Source organism: Trachurus trachurus (genome assembly GCF_905171665.1).
Source record: "Trachurus trachurus genome assembly, chromosome: 11".
Taxonomy (NCBI): domain Eukaryota; kingdom Metazoa; phylum Chordata; class Actinopteri; order Carangiformes; family Carangidae; genus Trachurus; species Trachurus trachurus.
Window position 1 is genome coordinate 12,854,102 of NC_139904.1, and position 18,294 is coordinate 12,872,395.

General features: G+C 43.1%; 1 protein-coding gene across 1 annotated transcript in view; it reads left to right on the forward strand.

The window, feature by feature from the left end:
- epha10 (EPH receptor A10) overlaps positions 1 to 18,294 on the forward strand; it is a gene marked incomplete at both ends in the record, with an annotated part of 144,544 nt that overhangs the window by 18,884 nt on the left and 107,366 nt on the right. The window contains one exon of the mRNA XM_083982249.1: positions 17,287 to 17,351. Coding sequence (XP_083838375.1) covers positions 17,287 to 17,351 — 65 coding nt within the window. The remainder of the gene's footprint in view (positions 1 to 17,286; positions 17,352 to 18,294) is intronic.

Below are 18,294 nucleotides of genomic sequence, written 5' to 3' on the forward strand. Positions count from 1 at the left end.
TTGCTAAAGTCTTCCTCAGTGGACTAATCGATTTTTTAATACTTGTCTTATTAATGTCCATTCACACTGTAGATCTACCCCTGTAGTTTGAAGTCAGAGCTGCTTGCATGTATTTAACAGGCCAGTGTCTCTGCCCTTTATTAGTCAGGGCTAATTACAGAAATGGTGTTTCTGAGGTAATATTGCAAGTGTGTTTGTGTGTGTGTGTATTAATGGCCTGATAAGTGAGAGCCAAGTTGTCATGTTGATGAACTATAATTACCCAAGGCCCCATCTGCGGATTTTATCACTCGACATGTTGCCTCTCTTGCTCACTACATGTCTGTCCTGAGGCTGCGGTATTGGCTTGATTACCACACATATCCACGCATGTGTAAATGAACATGTGTACCAATATACGCAGCCAGGGAAAACACGCACACACATACTCATACGCACACACACACACACACACACACAGCTGTCATCTGAAGCCACAGTTTCTTGCAGAGACTTGTTGAAGCAGCTCATCAGCCATCTTGCCTCCATCAGGAGCGATATATGAATAGTTTCATATTTTCTTATGGAGGAAATCCATCAGTGAGTTTATTAGAATCCATCAGTCACGTCGAAACTGCCACAGCTCAGGCAGCACTGGAGAAATAACTTGTTGTTAAAGTACGTGTTGCAGAATTAATGAACAGTAAACTTTGTTAGGACCCACCCTCTTGAAGTTTGGCGGCCAATCAAAAGACCAAATGACATCTAGTGTTCGCTTTTAATGTCAGTCTTACCGACTTACTGAGTGTTTCTTTATTTGGGAGGTATTTTGAAAGAGAAGGGCGAATGTGATACATAAGGAATAACAAGACCTCCACCACACATTTATAGAAGTCCAAATGATGCTGTTTTGTTGTCGTTGTGCACCAACCTGCTCTCTCTCCCACACCCTGCCTTTGACAGACAAACAAACTGATAACAGTGCAGAAAAGACATCTTTGGCTCCTGTGGTGCACTCACCACCCCATCCTTTCAGTGAAACCAGCAGATGCCTCAGGCATTAGCACCCAGGGAAGTGTAGTAGCAGCGGCAGCAGCAGCCCTGTGGTTAACAGTTAGAGGAAAACAAGTAATTAGCCCTGATAATTAAATCCTCCAGTCAGCCTAGCCAGCCAGCCCCACGCTGTAGAACCAGTCCTGCCTCTCCGTCCATTCACATGAACACTGGCATTGGTCTGCACACACACACACACACACACACACACACACACACAAAAAAGAGGAATTAGCAGATTAATTCTGTTCTATTATCTGGCCGGTGATAAGCAAATAAACAATTGGCAGTGGAGAAATGAAATGGGATAATGGCTGGTGGGAGGATGAGAAAGAGGAGGAGGAGGAGGGTGAGGAAGATTGGGTTGCGGTGCTTAACAGCCATTGGTACAAATGAGGAGCATAAGCTGGTGGTGGCCTCTCACAGGACTGACTGGGAAGATTTTGTTAATTTGTGTTTGTGTGTGTGATTACACGTAGACATATTTAAGAGCAGGCTATCAGTGAGCACTTGCCTGTTTTTGCATTCAGTCCTGTTGGGTTCTTGTTTACCCGTGGGGGGAGTCATCAGTGAGGGAAGTGCTCTTTGTCTCTCATTAGAGCAGCTCTTTGATTTCATTAATTACTGACCCACTGCTGCTGCTGCTGCTGCGGTTTGGCACAATCTGGCATTCAAACCAATCGCAGCTTTACCGCCGCTCTGCGCATTATTTATTTATCACCTTGGCTTGCTAATTAATAACCAAGATTTCCCAAGGAGCGCTCGCTGATGTGTGTTTGTGTGCTTATCATGAATGGATCACTTGCCTTGCCGGGCCGACGAGCTCCACCGTCCCCGCAGATTGCGCTGCTTCCTTTCTCTGCTCGGTTCAGGCCCGTCGTACATTTTCCTTTTGTGTCTTTGTGTCGGAGTGAGAGCAGCAGGTCTCCGGTGGAGCAGCCGGCTCGATTCTGCTGATGAGCTCCCATCTGATATGAATCTAATATCACCAGCTGCACAACCAGATCATTAAAGGGGGATGTCTGCGATGAGCTCAATGGCACTACAGAACTCAACTGCGGAAACTTTGGAACCTCTTTAAAGCATAAAAACCAACCCTAACAATGCAAACTCTCCTCACACACACACACATACTCACACACAGTTTAACAGGAAAAGTCATTCGGTTTTCTTTGTGTTTCTGGTCTTGTTAGCGCTTCAGTCCTTATTAATCTTCTGTCGTCAGGATCAACACGTGGATGGCAGCACAGCTCGCTGAGGCTTTCTTGTTTCCATGACGCCTACTAGAATTCATGATATATTAATAAACAACAAATCCTTAATTATATGAAGAAAAAAAAATTCATTGCCCTGTGTAGTGAGACACAGGAAAAGCTCTTTCTGATCTGCTGGACCTGATGAAAACTAGAATATCATCTGTCTCTGACCTGACGTTGCTATTAAGTTAAGGTTTGGTTCTTCAAGGTAACGGTCCAAAGTCGTCCCTGGCCTGTACACCTTTTGTGCCCTGTGTTGGTCCAGAACTGATGATACAGACCAGTGTGTTGTTTTTTTTGTCTTTGAAGATCCCCTGGTCGTACGTCTTCTCTTGTGAACTCTTTGAATGTGTCGTCGTCTAACCTTTCACTCACTGAAACAACTGATCCTGTCGTTCTTCTTGTAAGGACAGTCTCCAGATGAATGGCTACAAACTCAACATTGAATCCTTATCTTTGTTTCTATTCATCTCGTGCTATATCATCCCTCATCTGTCCGTTTGATCCTTTCCATTCCCATTACCCTTCCATCCTCTCCCATTGTTTCTGTGCCATTTGTACTGGGCTAGTGTCACAGTGGACAGGTGGTCCATTTTTCTGGCCTATTGACTGCTATGACGAAGGCGTCTTTTCTTCTTCTCTGTCCCTGCCTAGCAGAGCTAGTTATGCAGCCTATTGACTGATTGGCTGTCGGACCCATCGATCCCCAAGGTCGCACTGCTCGCTATTGACAAATGGTCCCACAAAGCCGCCCCCCCTCCCCCCCCTCCCTCCTTACCTCATCCTCTCCCTCCGCTCTTTTTCATCTCTTGTATTTTTCCTTCTTTCCCCCATCTCTCCGCCTTGCTCAATCCGTTTGTCTCCAGCACCCCTCCCTACTTTCAGTCCATCCATCCTTCTTTCTCTCCCTCTACCTCTTTTGGGTCTGTTGCTGCTATCGTTCATCGATGCAGCAGAGATCGATGCCGGGGATAATGGGTGCTGGGCCTGCGGGGAGCTGGTAAAGGCTCAACGGGTCCACGGATGTGATGCTGACATGACTTGGATGATAGGAAGTCAGAGTCAAGATGAATTGATGACGGGAGAAGTGAGGTGGTGACAAGACAAGAGGGCAGGGGGTGTGTCTGAGGGCAACAGCATGACAAGACGGAAGAAGATGAGAAAGCTGGTGCTGTGCACTCTATTTTGTCAAATGAATCAAACAAAGAAGGTAAAGCGGACACTTATAAAGTGTAATATTGCTGCATAGTAGCATCTGTATCAGTCTATTTAGTTGATTGTCTCCATCTTGTCTTTTTTGTGCTGAAGTTAGCATTCTAACCAGCTAGCCTTGATACTTCCAACAGCATTGAAGCCTTCTCTACCTTCAACAAGAACTATCTTTGGCAAATAGCTTCTTTAGTAAACCTTGGTGGTCCACAGGTGGAAAGCTCTACACAAAGCCAATGAACCCAATGACGTGATGACATTCATAGTGCTGTGTGATTTCAAAAGAGATGGACAAGCACTGTTTTTAAGCTTAAAGGATTAGTTCATCCAAAAAACAACAACATATTATTCTCCCTTATCTGAGAGGGTTATGTAGCCACAGTTAGCTTTGATTCTATTTGTTGTTATATATAAAATATAGTTATATAGGTCAGGTATGGGTTGCTTTTTCCCAACCCAATAAAATGGAGGTGAGTTAAATGTTTGTTGTGATGAACATGTCAAGAGTAATAAATAAAGTCACAGAACACAGTGCACAGTCTTAGGCAAAAACTATTATGTAAACTGAGTCTTCAAACATTACATTTTCCTGTTATTATTAAGTATTGTATTCGATTTCAGAAGAAGTCATTATTGCTCAGATTTACTCTCAGAGAATTGGAGGGATATATTTGGATATTTTGTGGATTTGTTTTTAATGTGTTCAGAAATGTGGCGTGGCGTGGAGCACGCATTCTAAAAATAGGCTTAAGCATTAAGTTAAGTGGGCTTAAAGATGAGGATATCATCTCATTCTTGAATGTGAAATAATCCACTCTCAGTGACATACTCAGCAGATGGCTAATGCATATGTATTAACCCAGTTTAACTGCTGCTTTTTCAAAACATTATACGGCTGTCATGGTCGTAAGATAGAGGTTATTTGAAATGACTTGATGTGAGACTATTAGAGGATGGAAAGCAGCCCGGCGGTCTGCCCATGTAGAGCCAAATCTCTTTTGCATTACTGCCCGTAGATGCAGAGGGGAGCTGGGGTGAGGAGGCACGATGTGAGTTTGAGAGCAAGGTGTGCACTCTGTGTATAGACACGTGCAAATATGAACCTATGGTTTATTTTTACTCCTTTGGGGACACTGTCAGTCATAGAGCTAAGTGCTGCAGGGTGAATAGTGGGTGAGTGGAGGCACAAATAGCAATCACACTCAAGGAGGCCTTCTTGAGAGGAGCACGGCTGGGTGATTGGAGAGATAGATTGTACATATGGTCAGTTACAACCAGGACACGAGCGCCGCCGGTCACATGGGGATAGACAGATGACACAAGCTGGAAGTGGATAGAAATATGATTAGTATCATTATTCAACACTCTGATGGAAGCAAACATACGTGCATAATTGCTTTCTGTTTGCACACGTCCTTCACGGTGAAAAAAAAAAAGTACAACACAGACCAGAAAAGATGTACAGTATGTAAACATATACAATCACAATGAAGCAACAAGATCAGCTCAAACCTCCTTCTGTTACTGAGAAGCACTTGTGTAAAGACCAACTAATAATTACTGTCTGCTGGCCTGTCCTGTCTACATGACAGCTGAACTATATCTTCCCCTATAATCCATACTACAGTACATACAGTATCATGGTTTTCTGCACCATCTTGTCTGAAATAATTCATCATGTAAAGGCCAAAGCTCATCTTCCTTTCCACTCTTATTCATTTATTTATTTTTTATTCACCCTAGACTTGTTGATATGGCTGCAGTAATACTTTTCATAATTCCCGAGTTGAGCCTGATCTTAAACACCACCTCTGCTGAAACCGTTTGGGTGGAAACCGCTGGTTCGCCCATGGTTATACAATATCTGTTTACAAGGCATTCATCTATCTATAAAGCCGTCTCTCTCTCTCTCTCTCTTTTTTTTTTTGGTTGTTGTGTTTTTGAAGCCTAATTGTCTGTGAAACAATGTGGTTGATGTGTCTGCTTTTCACAGTCTGGATGGTGTGTTTTGTTTACCTCCGCACAGCAGGATGTTTGCTTCACAGTGCACTTTGGGAAGATAGGAGGGAGACACTGAATACTGTAATGGGCTCTGGAAGTGTGTGTGTTTGTGTGTGTGTGTGTGTGTGTGTGTGTGTGTGTGTGTGTGTGTTTATTTATTCCTGAAGTTGTGCAGACACTTCGAACCCCGGGGTGACTGCAGTATATGTACGTATGTATATAAGAGAAAAAGAACCTGGGAGGAAAGTAATATAAGAAATGAGATTGTATGGATTCTCACTATGTCTGTTCACTTTGTTTATTGTTGCGAATGCATGTTGACCCCCCCAGCCCACCCACCCACGCTACCTCAACCCTCAGTCTGCAGCTCAGCAGGTACTTCTCATTCTTCCAGCTGTCAGTGAGTGAAATAAAATAGAGGTTGGAATTGAGCGAAAGCAGGGAGAGGATGGTGTGGAGGGCCGGGGGGGCGGGTGGCGGGGTGAGAGAGACGAGGAGAGGTGAATGTAGAAGAAGACGACCTAATTTAATCTAAAGTGGTTCTCAAATTGAACCAGAGGGAAAACAAAGTCAGCAAAAAAAAAAACCTTGGAGCTCCTCTGCACTTATGTAACACCTCTGCCCTCCCTTGTCCTCACCACTCTCTCTCTCTCTCTCTCTCTCACTTATGAATAAGAGAGAGGAAGGAACAGAGGGAGGCTAAGTGGGGGAAAAAAAGAGGCGGGCAGAAGGAGTGAAAAAAATGGTGAAGGCAGGTGAGCCAAGAAACGGGTGGGAACTGGGAGAAGAAAGGAAGATGTAGAGACTGTGGAGAGGAGAGGAGAACAGGAGTGTTGTACAGGATGAACACGACAAGGGAAGATAAGAAAAAGTGAACTTTTCTTTGACTTGGCGGCTGGCGCGCATCACAGCCCCTCTCTCCCTCTCCAACCCACCCATCTGCCCGTATTTTCTTTCGCTCTTTTCTGTTGCGCCGACATCAAACTATGAGGCTCCGGCAGCCAGCTCTGTTCAAGATAGTGGCCTGTATGAGTGTTGGCTTAAATAATGCAGTCTGCTGGCTGGACCGAGGAGAGACTAAGGCAGGAGATGGAGGAGGTAGTGGCACAGTGCAAAGATACACACTTACATTATTTAGCAGCCATCTGAAAGGCTGGCATGTAAGGCATTCCCAGAATTAAAACAGTGTGTGTGTGAGAGATTGCGTATGTGTGGGAATGGAAGCACACAGACTAACTACAGGCACAAACACTCATACATATATCCAATAAATGCTGCCATTGTAAGTTTTCAGCCCCGTCATGCATGTCATATGCTGATGCAGGTGCACTCTGCGGAAATACACACAGACAATGCAAGTGTGTTTGTGTGCACAGACGTGAACAGGCCCCGTGTACTGCTTTTTTTTTCTCTTCTGCTTTACGCTCTGTGTTTTTATGACATTTGAAATAGTCAAAAAGGTTAACGCTCGAGCTTGCCACCGCAACAAGGGAATATAATTACGTGTTTGTGCGCGCTCGTACGTGTGTGTGTGTGTTTGTCATGCCACGGAAAATTGTGGAGGGGAAAGTTTGCAGTGCTGCCTGCACTGTATCTGCCTTCAGTGACATTTTCACTCAGTTTTCTTCATAACCGCTGAGATTAACAGGAGAGCAAGGGTGATTTATTTCATATTTTTTAATTTCACAGTGACTGTAATGAAGCAATATTCTAACTTGTCGTGCAGAATTATCCAACGCCTGTGTCTTCATTCTGTACATACATGTGCATACGAGAGTTTAGTCTATATGGATCATTTCTAAATCTATTTCCATCCCTATAGTCATGTCTGTAGGAACTGGATGCAGTGAGAGCCGTGGAGCTTCTATGTTATGCAAGCAGATTAAAAGCCGCCCCACTGAGCTCTACACATATGCACACTTACTTTACTGCTGATTGCTTCAACATTACTCCACAGTGTGCTCTCTTCCATTTAAACAGGGCGATGCATACCATGACATATACATGTTAGGTTACGTAAAGCGAGAAATCAAAGCCAGTCTTGTTATTCAGTAAAAACACAGGGGTGATGGCTGCATCTTATAAAAATTCAAACGTGGAATGGGTGTTTTTTTTATTTTTTAGGAAAGGGGGAAAAAAACAATAGTGATGCGTGATGTTTACTAAGATAAGTTCAACTCAAGGTTTCTTTCAATTGGCCTTGAATAAAAACATGTTTTTATGTCACTAAGATGCTTTTAATTTGAAGAAATGGGAAGAATTTGAATTGCTTATTTGAAGGTAGCAAGGTTATTTGGGCTTGGGCTGAGAGTGAGTGTTTAAACTTCCTGTTGTCAAACGTTAAACTGTCAGCAGCAGGAGGAGGAGGAGGAGGTGGTGTGTATGTATCTATTGACTGTGCTGTGGTGAGTCACAGAGGCGCAGTACAACAGTATATCAAAACAATATAAAAATGAGGCTCTTCTTGAACCCAAAAAAACAAAGAGCTGAGCTGAGTCATCCTCCTCTCTCTCTCATCCATCCTTTCACTCCTCTCCATCCTCTTCTTGTCCTCCATATCTCCCCGAGTCTCTGTCACTGCCATGTTTGCCTGGCTGATTTCTGTCATGCAATATTCCCGCGTTTATTTCTAGCACTTTGCTTTCAGTGCTGTGACTGTTCCTGAAGTGGTTTCTACATTTGTCCCTTCGCTTACCACTCTTGTCCGTCCCTTAAATAGTTCCTCTTGCACGGTCCATTCGTTCCTTTGAATAACTCATCCCTTTGCTAAAAAGCCAAGGTTGAAGTGGCTCGCCTGAACCTCAGCCCACAGTCACGGAAGAAAGAAATCTACTTAGGATTTTTATATGTCCTAAATGTAACCTGATACATTCATTGAGAAATGCACTTACGTTAGAGTCAAATCTGACATTAATGCACTACATCGTTCCAGCTCTTTATTTTTTTTATAAGCGAGAGTCTTTGCTGTGAATGTCGCCCCGTTCTCCTCTGGAGAAAGTTTGACTTTCAGCAGAGTTGCCAGTGAAGCACTGTTCTCCGACCTGTACCTAGCAGCCACTCTGTCGTAACAATAAGACCTGACAGCGCTCTCACCGCCCTCACTATATCAATCCAGACAACCAATTACAACCTTTTACAAGACCCTGCAAATGAAAATAAGTCCCTCTGGCCTCTGGTCTCTATATTTCTCTCCCTTTCAATGTCTTTAGCTCTGTCTTCTCAGCATGTTTCTCCTTCTCTATCATCCCCATAACTTTTCTCTGGGAAATACAGAGGAGGAGGAGAATCTATCTGCCTCGTGGCCTGGGAACATGTTGTAATAAAAAAGCCTTACAGTACAGGTGTGTATTTATGCAGTAGCAGCAGGTACAGTATAACCTTAATGGCCTCTCTTTTTCTTCCTTAGGTGCCTCACTCAACGCATTTTTTTTTTTTTTTTTTTACAGTCACTTCTCACTATTTGCCTCCATTTGTTGCTTTTTCCTCCCATTTCTACCATTTTTTCCCCTTAAACCGCTCTCTGCTTTTCATTTCACCGGCTCTCTGACTCAATCAATGACTCTTTTCTTTCATTCCCTGAAGCACACAAAAAAACATGCATACACACACACACACACACACACACACACACACACACACACACACACACACACACACACACACACACACACACACACACACACACACACACACACACACACACACACACACACACACACTCACTCACTTTATTCCCCCTGCCGGAAGCGATTTGTCTTCACAGGTGGTCATTCAGATTCAGGACTGGCACTGAGGTAGAGAAAAGGGGAAATGGGGAGGGAAACAGAGAATTGTGGGAAGAGCAGATGAAAGAGATGAGGTCAGAAAGGTTGAGAGTGATAAGAAAGAGGTGATGTGCTGGGGACATAGTTGTACCGTGTGCACACAGTTGAATTCATAAAGGTCGTTGATAGCTACGTACATCGAGGCTTCTTTGTGTTTTATCGTCATTTTAAAACATTCTCTACTGCCGATTTTGGGTGAGTCTTGAACATTGCTGCACGTTGGACATAGAAAATGTTCAGTTTGTAACAAATAAAGAGGAATTACAACCATATAACATCAGTTTTACACCTCTAAGACTCTTGCCATATTAAACTTAGGGGCTTTGAAAACAAAAGGAGAGCTGATATAGAGCAGGGCTTAAGAGTGCTGACTATGAAACACACGGTCCAGGGTTCAGTACCTGGGGGAGGGACCATATTTCATCGTGGTTAAGTGTTACAGATCATTAAGTTATTCGCTCTCATTGACTTCACCGCAGTACTTTGCAGTTCTCAGTTAATGTGTAGTGTCACCTGCTGTCACTAACAGTTGTAGTGGTCTTAACGCATGCCCTGAAACAACAAGGTCACCCGTTCAAATCCAGTCTGGCACCAAGGGTTGTTCATCTTCCCGTTTTCTGCCCATATGTTGAGAGCTCTTGTAGTTTAAAAGTTGATGCGCTGTATTCCTACTAACGCCATATGCTGCCAATTTGCAAACTCAAACTCCTGCGACAAATATGTAATTAATGATATTTTCTAAATAGCTTTTGTCCTTTGCTAACAGAGTCTGTGCATCAAAAACTGTATAGGAACCTTGAGATGCCAAACATTGGCAGGTGCGTTGCAAATACTCAAGCACTTTAAATGCCAGTCATTGACCTCAAGGTGACGCTTTAATAATCAAGTGTGTGCCAAAGTGAAGACTCATCTCAAAAACAGCTTGAGCTGGAGTCCAAATCAATTCACCCTTTTAATCTAAAGTAATCAGCGCTTGGTCTTCAGCTCTACAAATGTCAGATTATTTTGATTTTTCACAGTCTGATCAGACCCTGATTGTCACCATATTATCATTCATCAATTAGCTGATTGACATGAAGCAACTGCTGCATGGTTTAATCATCAAATGATTGTTAAAGCCATTCATCAAAGAAAACATTATGTCAGTCATGTTGTGGCTGGTCTTAGTTTGTAATTCTTGCAGATGCATTATTCCACCGTTGTTTAGACATTGAAAGCTGCTAAACTGGATGGATAAGACAACTGTAACATATACATATATTCACTTTAGAGTGTTCAAAGTCAAGCATCGCTGATCGCTCAGTGCTGGACAGCCTCCGTTCTCACTCTGCTCGTCTTTCCAGTTCACCAAGTGTCAGAATTTGCTCTTTTCTCTATTTGTATGTAATTGTAAATTCAATATCTTTGAATATTTTGAAAACAAATAATTCAAATACATTATCATCAGCTGTGAGAACCCGTTTCTTAGTAGGAACTAACATTTTTATTTACAAAGAGATATTAACAATCCACTATAAAAGAATCCTCATTAGCCGCGGTTGTAGTTTGCTCGTGTTATAGATCCCATTGTATGTTGAGACAGGTGCTTTGTACCACTGAAAGCATTTAACCACTCATCCCATTGTCATGCATCATGTAGGTAATTGCGTGGTGTCCTTTAGTGAATGGAGCCCAGTCTCTTTACAGTATGTCACATTACCCAGGTGAAAGTTTAATGACTGTTAAAAAGAGGGCCCCGTTTGAAGTTAATGTGCTCTGTTGTTAGAGGCCGCTATTATGGTCCCACTGGCTGTATGTGTTTGTGTGTGTGTGTGTGTGTGTGTCAGGGACAAAGACTTCACTGACACCATTTGTCTTGGACGTGTGTGTGTGTGTGTGTGTGTGTGTGTGTTCCTGATTTGTGTGTGTGTCCGTTTACACACAGCATTTATCTTTTATGTGCCTGTTTGTGTTTTTATGTGACACTTCATATCCCCATCCATTTATCCTCTTTTTATCTGCCCTGCAGCAGTATTACTGTATTGCATTTTTTTTTTTGAACTATATATTATCTTCCCTCCCACGTCTTTGAGCAGCAGGGTGGCGGAGCAAACAGGAAGATCATTCTTCATATGAAGTGTTGTGATTCAGGCCCCCACCCACCCCCCCCCAAAGTCTCATGTTCCCACCCTGCGGTACTGTAGGGTCCTCGAGCAAGACTGTAAATCCAAATCAGCCTCAAGGGTGCTTCTGTATTTCCTTTTCAGGAGGACATGAAGAACCAGTTTACCTCCTCCGGGATCAGCAAACGAAAGTACCCACGGGAAAATCTCTCGGGCCCCTTACAAACCTGTAGATTCTTCATTTTACATGCTCAACATGTTTTTTTTCCCTTATTGTTTAAAACTGCTCTCAGTTTTCTTGTTAAGCTCTCATGCCCGAATATGTAAAATAGGTGGGTGACATGCACATCCCCCCAACCCCCCCCCCAAATAAACAAAACGTATAATAGGGTGCTGGATCTAAAAAAAAAACTATAAGCAAAAAACTAACAAAGATCTGCACACCATTGAGCTCCCATTTAAAATATTTATTAAACAGTGTGTAACGTTTCGAGCCGGGGCTTTTCTCCAGACTTTACAATGGTTATTGATGGATGAAGGCGCCATCTTTAAATATCTCTCCCTGTAATTAGAGTAAAGCGATGCAGCTGTGGAAAAATTCATACAATACAGGGAAACGATGTGTTGAACTACACATAGAGAGTCACATTCAACATATACATATGAGAAAATATATACATGCAGTAGTATGTAGCGGATGTGGTATGTCCATCTCCATACAAAACTGTCCATTGTTCACATACAGAATTAGTGCACATGGTTTAACAAAAAATACATATACAAAGATACATACAGTAAGAGAAATAACTTTACATTTGTGTCACCTATAGGTTGGACTCAGGCTAAAGCGCCGTCATACTGTACTACCAGAGGCGCCTCTAATAATATCTAATTCACTGGGAACATGATACAGCTAATTTGCGCTGAAACATATCAGTGATATTCAAAAGCATTTATAAAAGGACATATAGATACAGTGTATACAAAAAACAGTTTAAAAAGTCAAAGGAACGGTTTTATATGAAATTCCTCATTTAGTCCCCTGGATGTTAAGGTACGCAAGGTGTGTATCAAAATACACTCCCTCTTGAGTAGCATAGAGTTGATATCCCCCCCTCTGCGTGGCTGCTTGATCACTTCTATACCAGTGTGTGTTGCTACAGGACTAGATGCTACATTGTTCCTGATGTTGTTCAGCAGCTCTCATGCCCACCCACGTTTCCCTCCTACATTCATCTCTCTGAACGTCCGTCCATCCATTCCCCGGAGGCAATCACAGCTGACAGTCATGGGGGCACTTTCCAGTCTCTGAGGGGAGATCAGCTCAGGTCCTCGAGTTCAAAACCAAGTCCACTCTGAAGTCAGACAGAAAAAAAGTCTGATTCCATTTCTTCGTTGGTAAATCCAAGACAAGAGGAAAGTCCTTCAGGCCTCTGAATGCTGATCATCAAAGAGGCAAATTTTCATAGCTGTGATACAAAGTGTCTGGGCTTAGAAATGTGCTCTCACTGTCTGAATTAAGTTTTGTGTTTAACTATTCAGCCAACAGAACAGAGGAGAACCCTTAACCTTGGAAGCCGTTTAAAAACGCCTTTGTGGCAGAGCTGTCTTCACGTCGCCATCTGCCTTTATAAAGTACAAACTGGGAGCACAACAGCTGCATATAAATTTGACAAGGGCCAAATTTTTTAGTGTTTGCCTCTTCCTGAGTGCTATTTGTGCATCAATAACCCCCCCCCCCCCCCCCCCCCCCCGTCTCCTTCATTTGAATACCTGACCTGAGTGTTGTATGAGTACATCTCTCCCACAGCTGTTTCCTTCCTCAGCACTCGCTTTGTATCCGTCACCAAATCTCAGCCTTGTGTTGTCGGCAAGGCTGAACAACTCAATTAATACATCACACAAAGCAGAGAAAGATGAAAGAGTGGGTGAGGAAAGAGAGGTGGGGTGGGGGAGTGAGCTAGAGAGAATGGCTTACACTTAAGATGCACTTTTAATGAAGCCTCTCACTGCAAAACAAAGAAGAAAGCAAATCAAAATCCCTTAAAACTTCCATCTCCTACACGCCCCCCACCGTCTTCATGCGTGTGTCCCCACGCCGCGGCAGCAGCACGCGATATTAAAATCTGCAATTTCAAGTCAAGAGTGTCTGCTCTTTCCCGCATGGCCCTCCTCCTGCAGCCGGGAAACCTTCATAAAGATCTCATTTCTAAGAGAACAACACGGAGGATGTTTTCTAACTCCAGAGTGCATGGGAAATTGCCTTTCACGATTGCTGTCGTGTCACCATCTCCTGCTTGTATCCCCATCCAGTCGAGTGCTTCCTACAACTACTACAGCCTGAGAGTTTTCTGGAGTGTAAGTGGTTTGTGTCTAACCAGGCAGGCTTTGCTGTTAGAGCCGGTTCTGGGTTTGGTTTGTCTATGATCAAGTTACTAACAACTTTCTGGAAAGGTTTCTAAAGCTCTTTGATGCTTCCCTTCCCTGTAACATGTCTGTTCTTTTCTTAAATTTAGCAAGCAACTACAGAATCTCACTTTTTTTTTCTTCTGTCTTCCGTGAAGTCCTTTTTTACACTCTCCACGTTATATGGCTGGAGTAGAAAAGGCTTGTTACTCTTTATACGTAACCTGTTTTTTTTCTATCAGTGATTAAAGTCGCCCTGAATGAGGCCGAGGACGGATGGACAGAAAAAGCAAAACTGCCTCAGAGATCCACATTGTCCCCTTAATGATGGGCAATTTTTTATGAAACAACCTTTTGAAATTGCTGTTTAGTGGCTAATGTGTCATGCCTATTAGACGGAGCTTTTGTTTCTTTGTTGCGTGTTCTTTCTTTAACTTTTTGGTGACCCTTCATTCCCCCCTGCTTTTGGCTCACACTCTAAACTTTGGTTTTTGTCTTTCTCCTCTGTCTCTCAGTCTTATCGCTCCCTCCCGTCCTCTTGCCCCTAAAGGCCCATTAGTCTGTCTAACTAGGCTGTGATTACAGGGCTTATGTATTCAGGGTGTGATCATAGTGCCAACTTTGTCCTCTGACTGTCTGACTCACTGACTGACTGACTGACTGCTCACTAAGGCACACTGATCCCTCTGTGTATTACCCGGTGTATTCATTTGTTTGCACATCATCTGCTCCTTTCTCTATTCCCTTTCTTTCTATCTGTCTCTCTTGCCAACTCAACCTTTTTTTTTGTCTTCTTCTCTTTCATGTTGGCTCTCTCTCTCTCTTTTTATTCTCCTCACCCTCCTCCGCCGATTATTTTCTCATCATCTCTCTTCGCCTCCCGCCTCAGCCTTCCTCTCGTGTCTCTCCGACACCCCTTTGCCCTCTCCCGCTCTAATCTTCTCCAAATGCCTCTATGTTATCAGCCAACCACAGAACCATGCTTTGGGCACTCGGCGGTGTTAACCCAAAAACAATGAAGTTAAGTGTTTAGTAAAGGATCTCTCATGGTCCAGCAAGGCTTCTCCTGCTCCTCTAAACGGGGCGCTGGTGTCGCCTTTTCAAGCGAACCCCCCCAAAAAAAGAAAGAGAGAGCTATTCATAGTCATTGTTCTCTGAGGGTTTTGGCTATCCAAACTGTGTTGATACTGAAGAGTGAATCTCAAACAGTGTTTATGTAACCCTGTATTAATATTCTTCCCCTGAGCAGATGAAAAAAAAATGAATAGGATAAAAAAAAAAGTAAAAGAACACATCTTTAGAAAGTATTTCTCCCCGGTATTTTACCGCAAGCCATACGCAGGATTGTTTAAAAACTTCAGCCGCCGTATGGACGGGTTTATTTTGACATTTGCTACTTTGTGCAAGTACAACATCAAAGAAAAAATCTTCCTTAGCTTTTTGGTGCATCAGCACATCTTCCTGCTGCCGGTGAGTGAGTCAGTAAGATTTTGCAGGTCTGGAGTCATCGTGTCTTACCAGGCCTACAGCATGAGTCAGACTGTGTAGGCTTCTCCTCCTCGCTCACCAGCATGTCCATGTACCCAGTTGTTGATGTCATGTTAGCAGCGGAGTAAGAGATCAAAGTCAGACTTTTCCAAGGGGCCAAGATTGCCTCAGATGAGGTGAGATGGTTACTTCTCAACAGCTCTGTTGGCTACTCCACATTGTGTTGGGCTGGGTTTTTTTCAACGGCCTTTAAACCTCCCCTCATGTGGATGAAAGTCGAAGCGGAAAGGCAGAAGTTAAAGCCGTGTACAGTAGCACATTGAAGGACAGGAGTGAAAGTAGCACTTTTCAAGGATGAAAAAAGTAGTGTTCTTCAAAGTGCTAAAAAATGTCTGTCTGGTTGTCAGACCTCATACTGCCTCAAGGCTGTAGGTGAAAAACTGCATGTAACTCTGTGTGAGCATGAGTGTGTGTGTGTGTGCGCGTGTGTTTGGGAGTGGGGTCTTTTTAAGACAAGCTTAAAGCATGGGTAACTTTAATATCAGCGAAATCCTTAAAAAAAAAGAGAGGCTATAATGCGGCGCGCCATATGTCACTACAGATGTTGATATCACATTATAGATGAAGATAAATGTGCTGATGATGGCTTTCTTCTACGCCTGCTGAATACTACTGACTATCAAACGACGGCTGCTCTTGCTGTGACTGATCAAAGACGTCCTGACCGCTGAACTGTGGCTCGTTGGTTTTTTCACTTTTTCAACTTGGATTTGAAAAGGGCACAAAGTGTTGTCGGCTCTGGCTCTGAAAGACAATAACTGTCACTATTATCACTTTACAGTGTTCAGTCAAAGTACTAATACTACAATGTATCAGCAATAAAAGACCATTTTATATCTGATGATCAACCAACCATCCAAAAACCCAAAGATGTTTTCACAGTCATACAAAAGACGGCATTAAGCACTATCTACAACTATCTACTATATGGTTGGTTACATTACTGTAGATGATTAATTAAGGATGGGCATAATGGTTCAGTGATTAGCACTGTCAACAAGGTTTGATCCCAAGGTCTTCTGTGTGTTGCTGGCGACCTGACCAGGGTGTATCCCTCTGATTAATTAACCATGAAAAGTCATGTTGCATGGACAAAAGAGGGTTGAAATGAACATTAATTATAAAAACATAAAATATGTATTTTCTTTTTTGTCCTAATTATTGTTTTTGCTTGTTTTTTTGGTGGCCTTTTAGATATATTTTTGTGTTTCTTACTCTGTTGTTTCTTGAACTAATTGTTATGCACATTAAAAACCTGAAGGTCACACTTGAGCTCAGTGTGAGTCCTGTAAACAGTAATCCACTGACTGAACACTGCTGTAGTTCTGGTGCCGCTGTCCATGGTCCTGAAAAACAGCCCCCTCCGCCTCCTGTTCCCTGTCCATGGTGCTGAAAAAGAGCCACACACACACACACACACAGTCAAACTCTAACTTCTACCCATCCCATCGTGGTTTCTCTGCTGTGTGAGAGTGAAAGTGCACTCCCTCTCTTGGCGTGTTGTGAAAGCCCTGCCGTCTTGTTTTGTTCGCCGTCTCTGGCGTGTTTTTTGTTTTTTTGTTTTTAGTTCCCGTGGTGGAGCCAGGGGATGATTGAAAGCTCTTTGTCCAGCTTAAGTCCTCAACAGATGGTATTAATGCACTTATCAAAGCATACATTCACCCTCCTGACAAGCCTGCCTCGGTGCTAATGGCTTCCTGTCATTATTCCAAACACAACACGTCATGTTGCACTAAGGGTGTTCGTCTTGTAAATTTCAGACCACTTTCTTCAGGACTTTGTGTCTCTCCTGTTTTGTTGTCATGCAGCCGAGGTGCACTGTTGACAAACTGCTCTATACTGACAAGAAAAAATAATAGCATAATTGACCTTTAACCTTACCTCGTTCTTGTCTTCTGTTTCCTGCAGTGGTGCTGCTGAACTCTAAAGAGACTCAGGCTGAACTGGGCTGGACGTCATACCCCCCCAATGGCGTAAGTGACACTTTCCATTATCGGCATGTTTGTCTCTACACTTGTTTGTTCACTTCCAAGACTCCATAACACTTCTCTCCACAACTCCGCCTCTGTCTGTTCATTTATTATAAATGTACATTTATTTATTTTAACTCATGTTGCCCCGTTTTTTTCCTCACACCACGATTTCACTTCTCTTCCCAGTCCAAAACTCATCATCATCATCAATCGATGGTGCTAATCCGGCCTAGGATACTGCAGTGTCCAAAGCAGCCACAGTGATATGCTGCCACAGATAAATACTGCCCCCCCCCCGCCCCCCCTTTCTGTATCGATTGATCTGGCTTGTAAAAACCTTGGTGCTTTGTTATGACTGTAAGACAAATAGAGGAGCCATTTTTAAAGAAGCTGCCACTGGCATAGCAGTTTGTCACCCACTTCCCACCTGGAGGTTGGCCTTTCTCCACCCACCCACACACACACACACACACACACACACACACATGATGCATGTAACAAAAATAGCATTGAGAACACACTGCATCCTCCTTGATTCACTCACCTTGGCAGCCAAACAGTTTATCATATTAGCATCACGAATAATTCATCTTCACCATCTGATTTGCTGCCTGTGTTTGTGTGTGTGTGTGCGTGTGTGTGTGTGTGAGAGAGAGAGAGAGAGAGAGAGAGAGAGAGAGAGAGAAATTCACATTTGTTTATCTCACTTTTAGTTCTAAAGTGACACACACCCTGAATAAAAGAATGACTGTCTTATAAGGAAAATATTTAGATTAAGATAGATATACATAATAAAGCATTATGGAGGGGAAAAGACCCCCATTTCAGCCTAGAAATCTAGACGCACCCTAGTCTGGCTTGTCAGGCTACCCCAACCCTGTATGTTCCCAAAAAATGTCAAGATACTTTCCCTTCAGCAAAAGGAATATTGCTCAACCCTCCT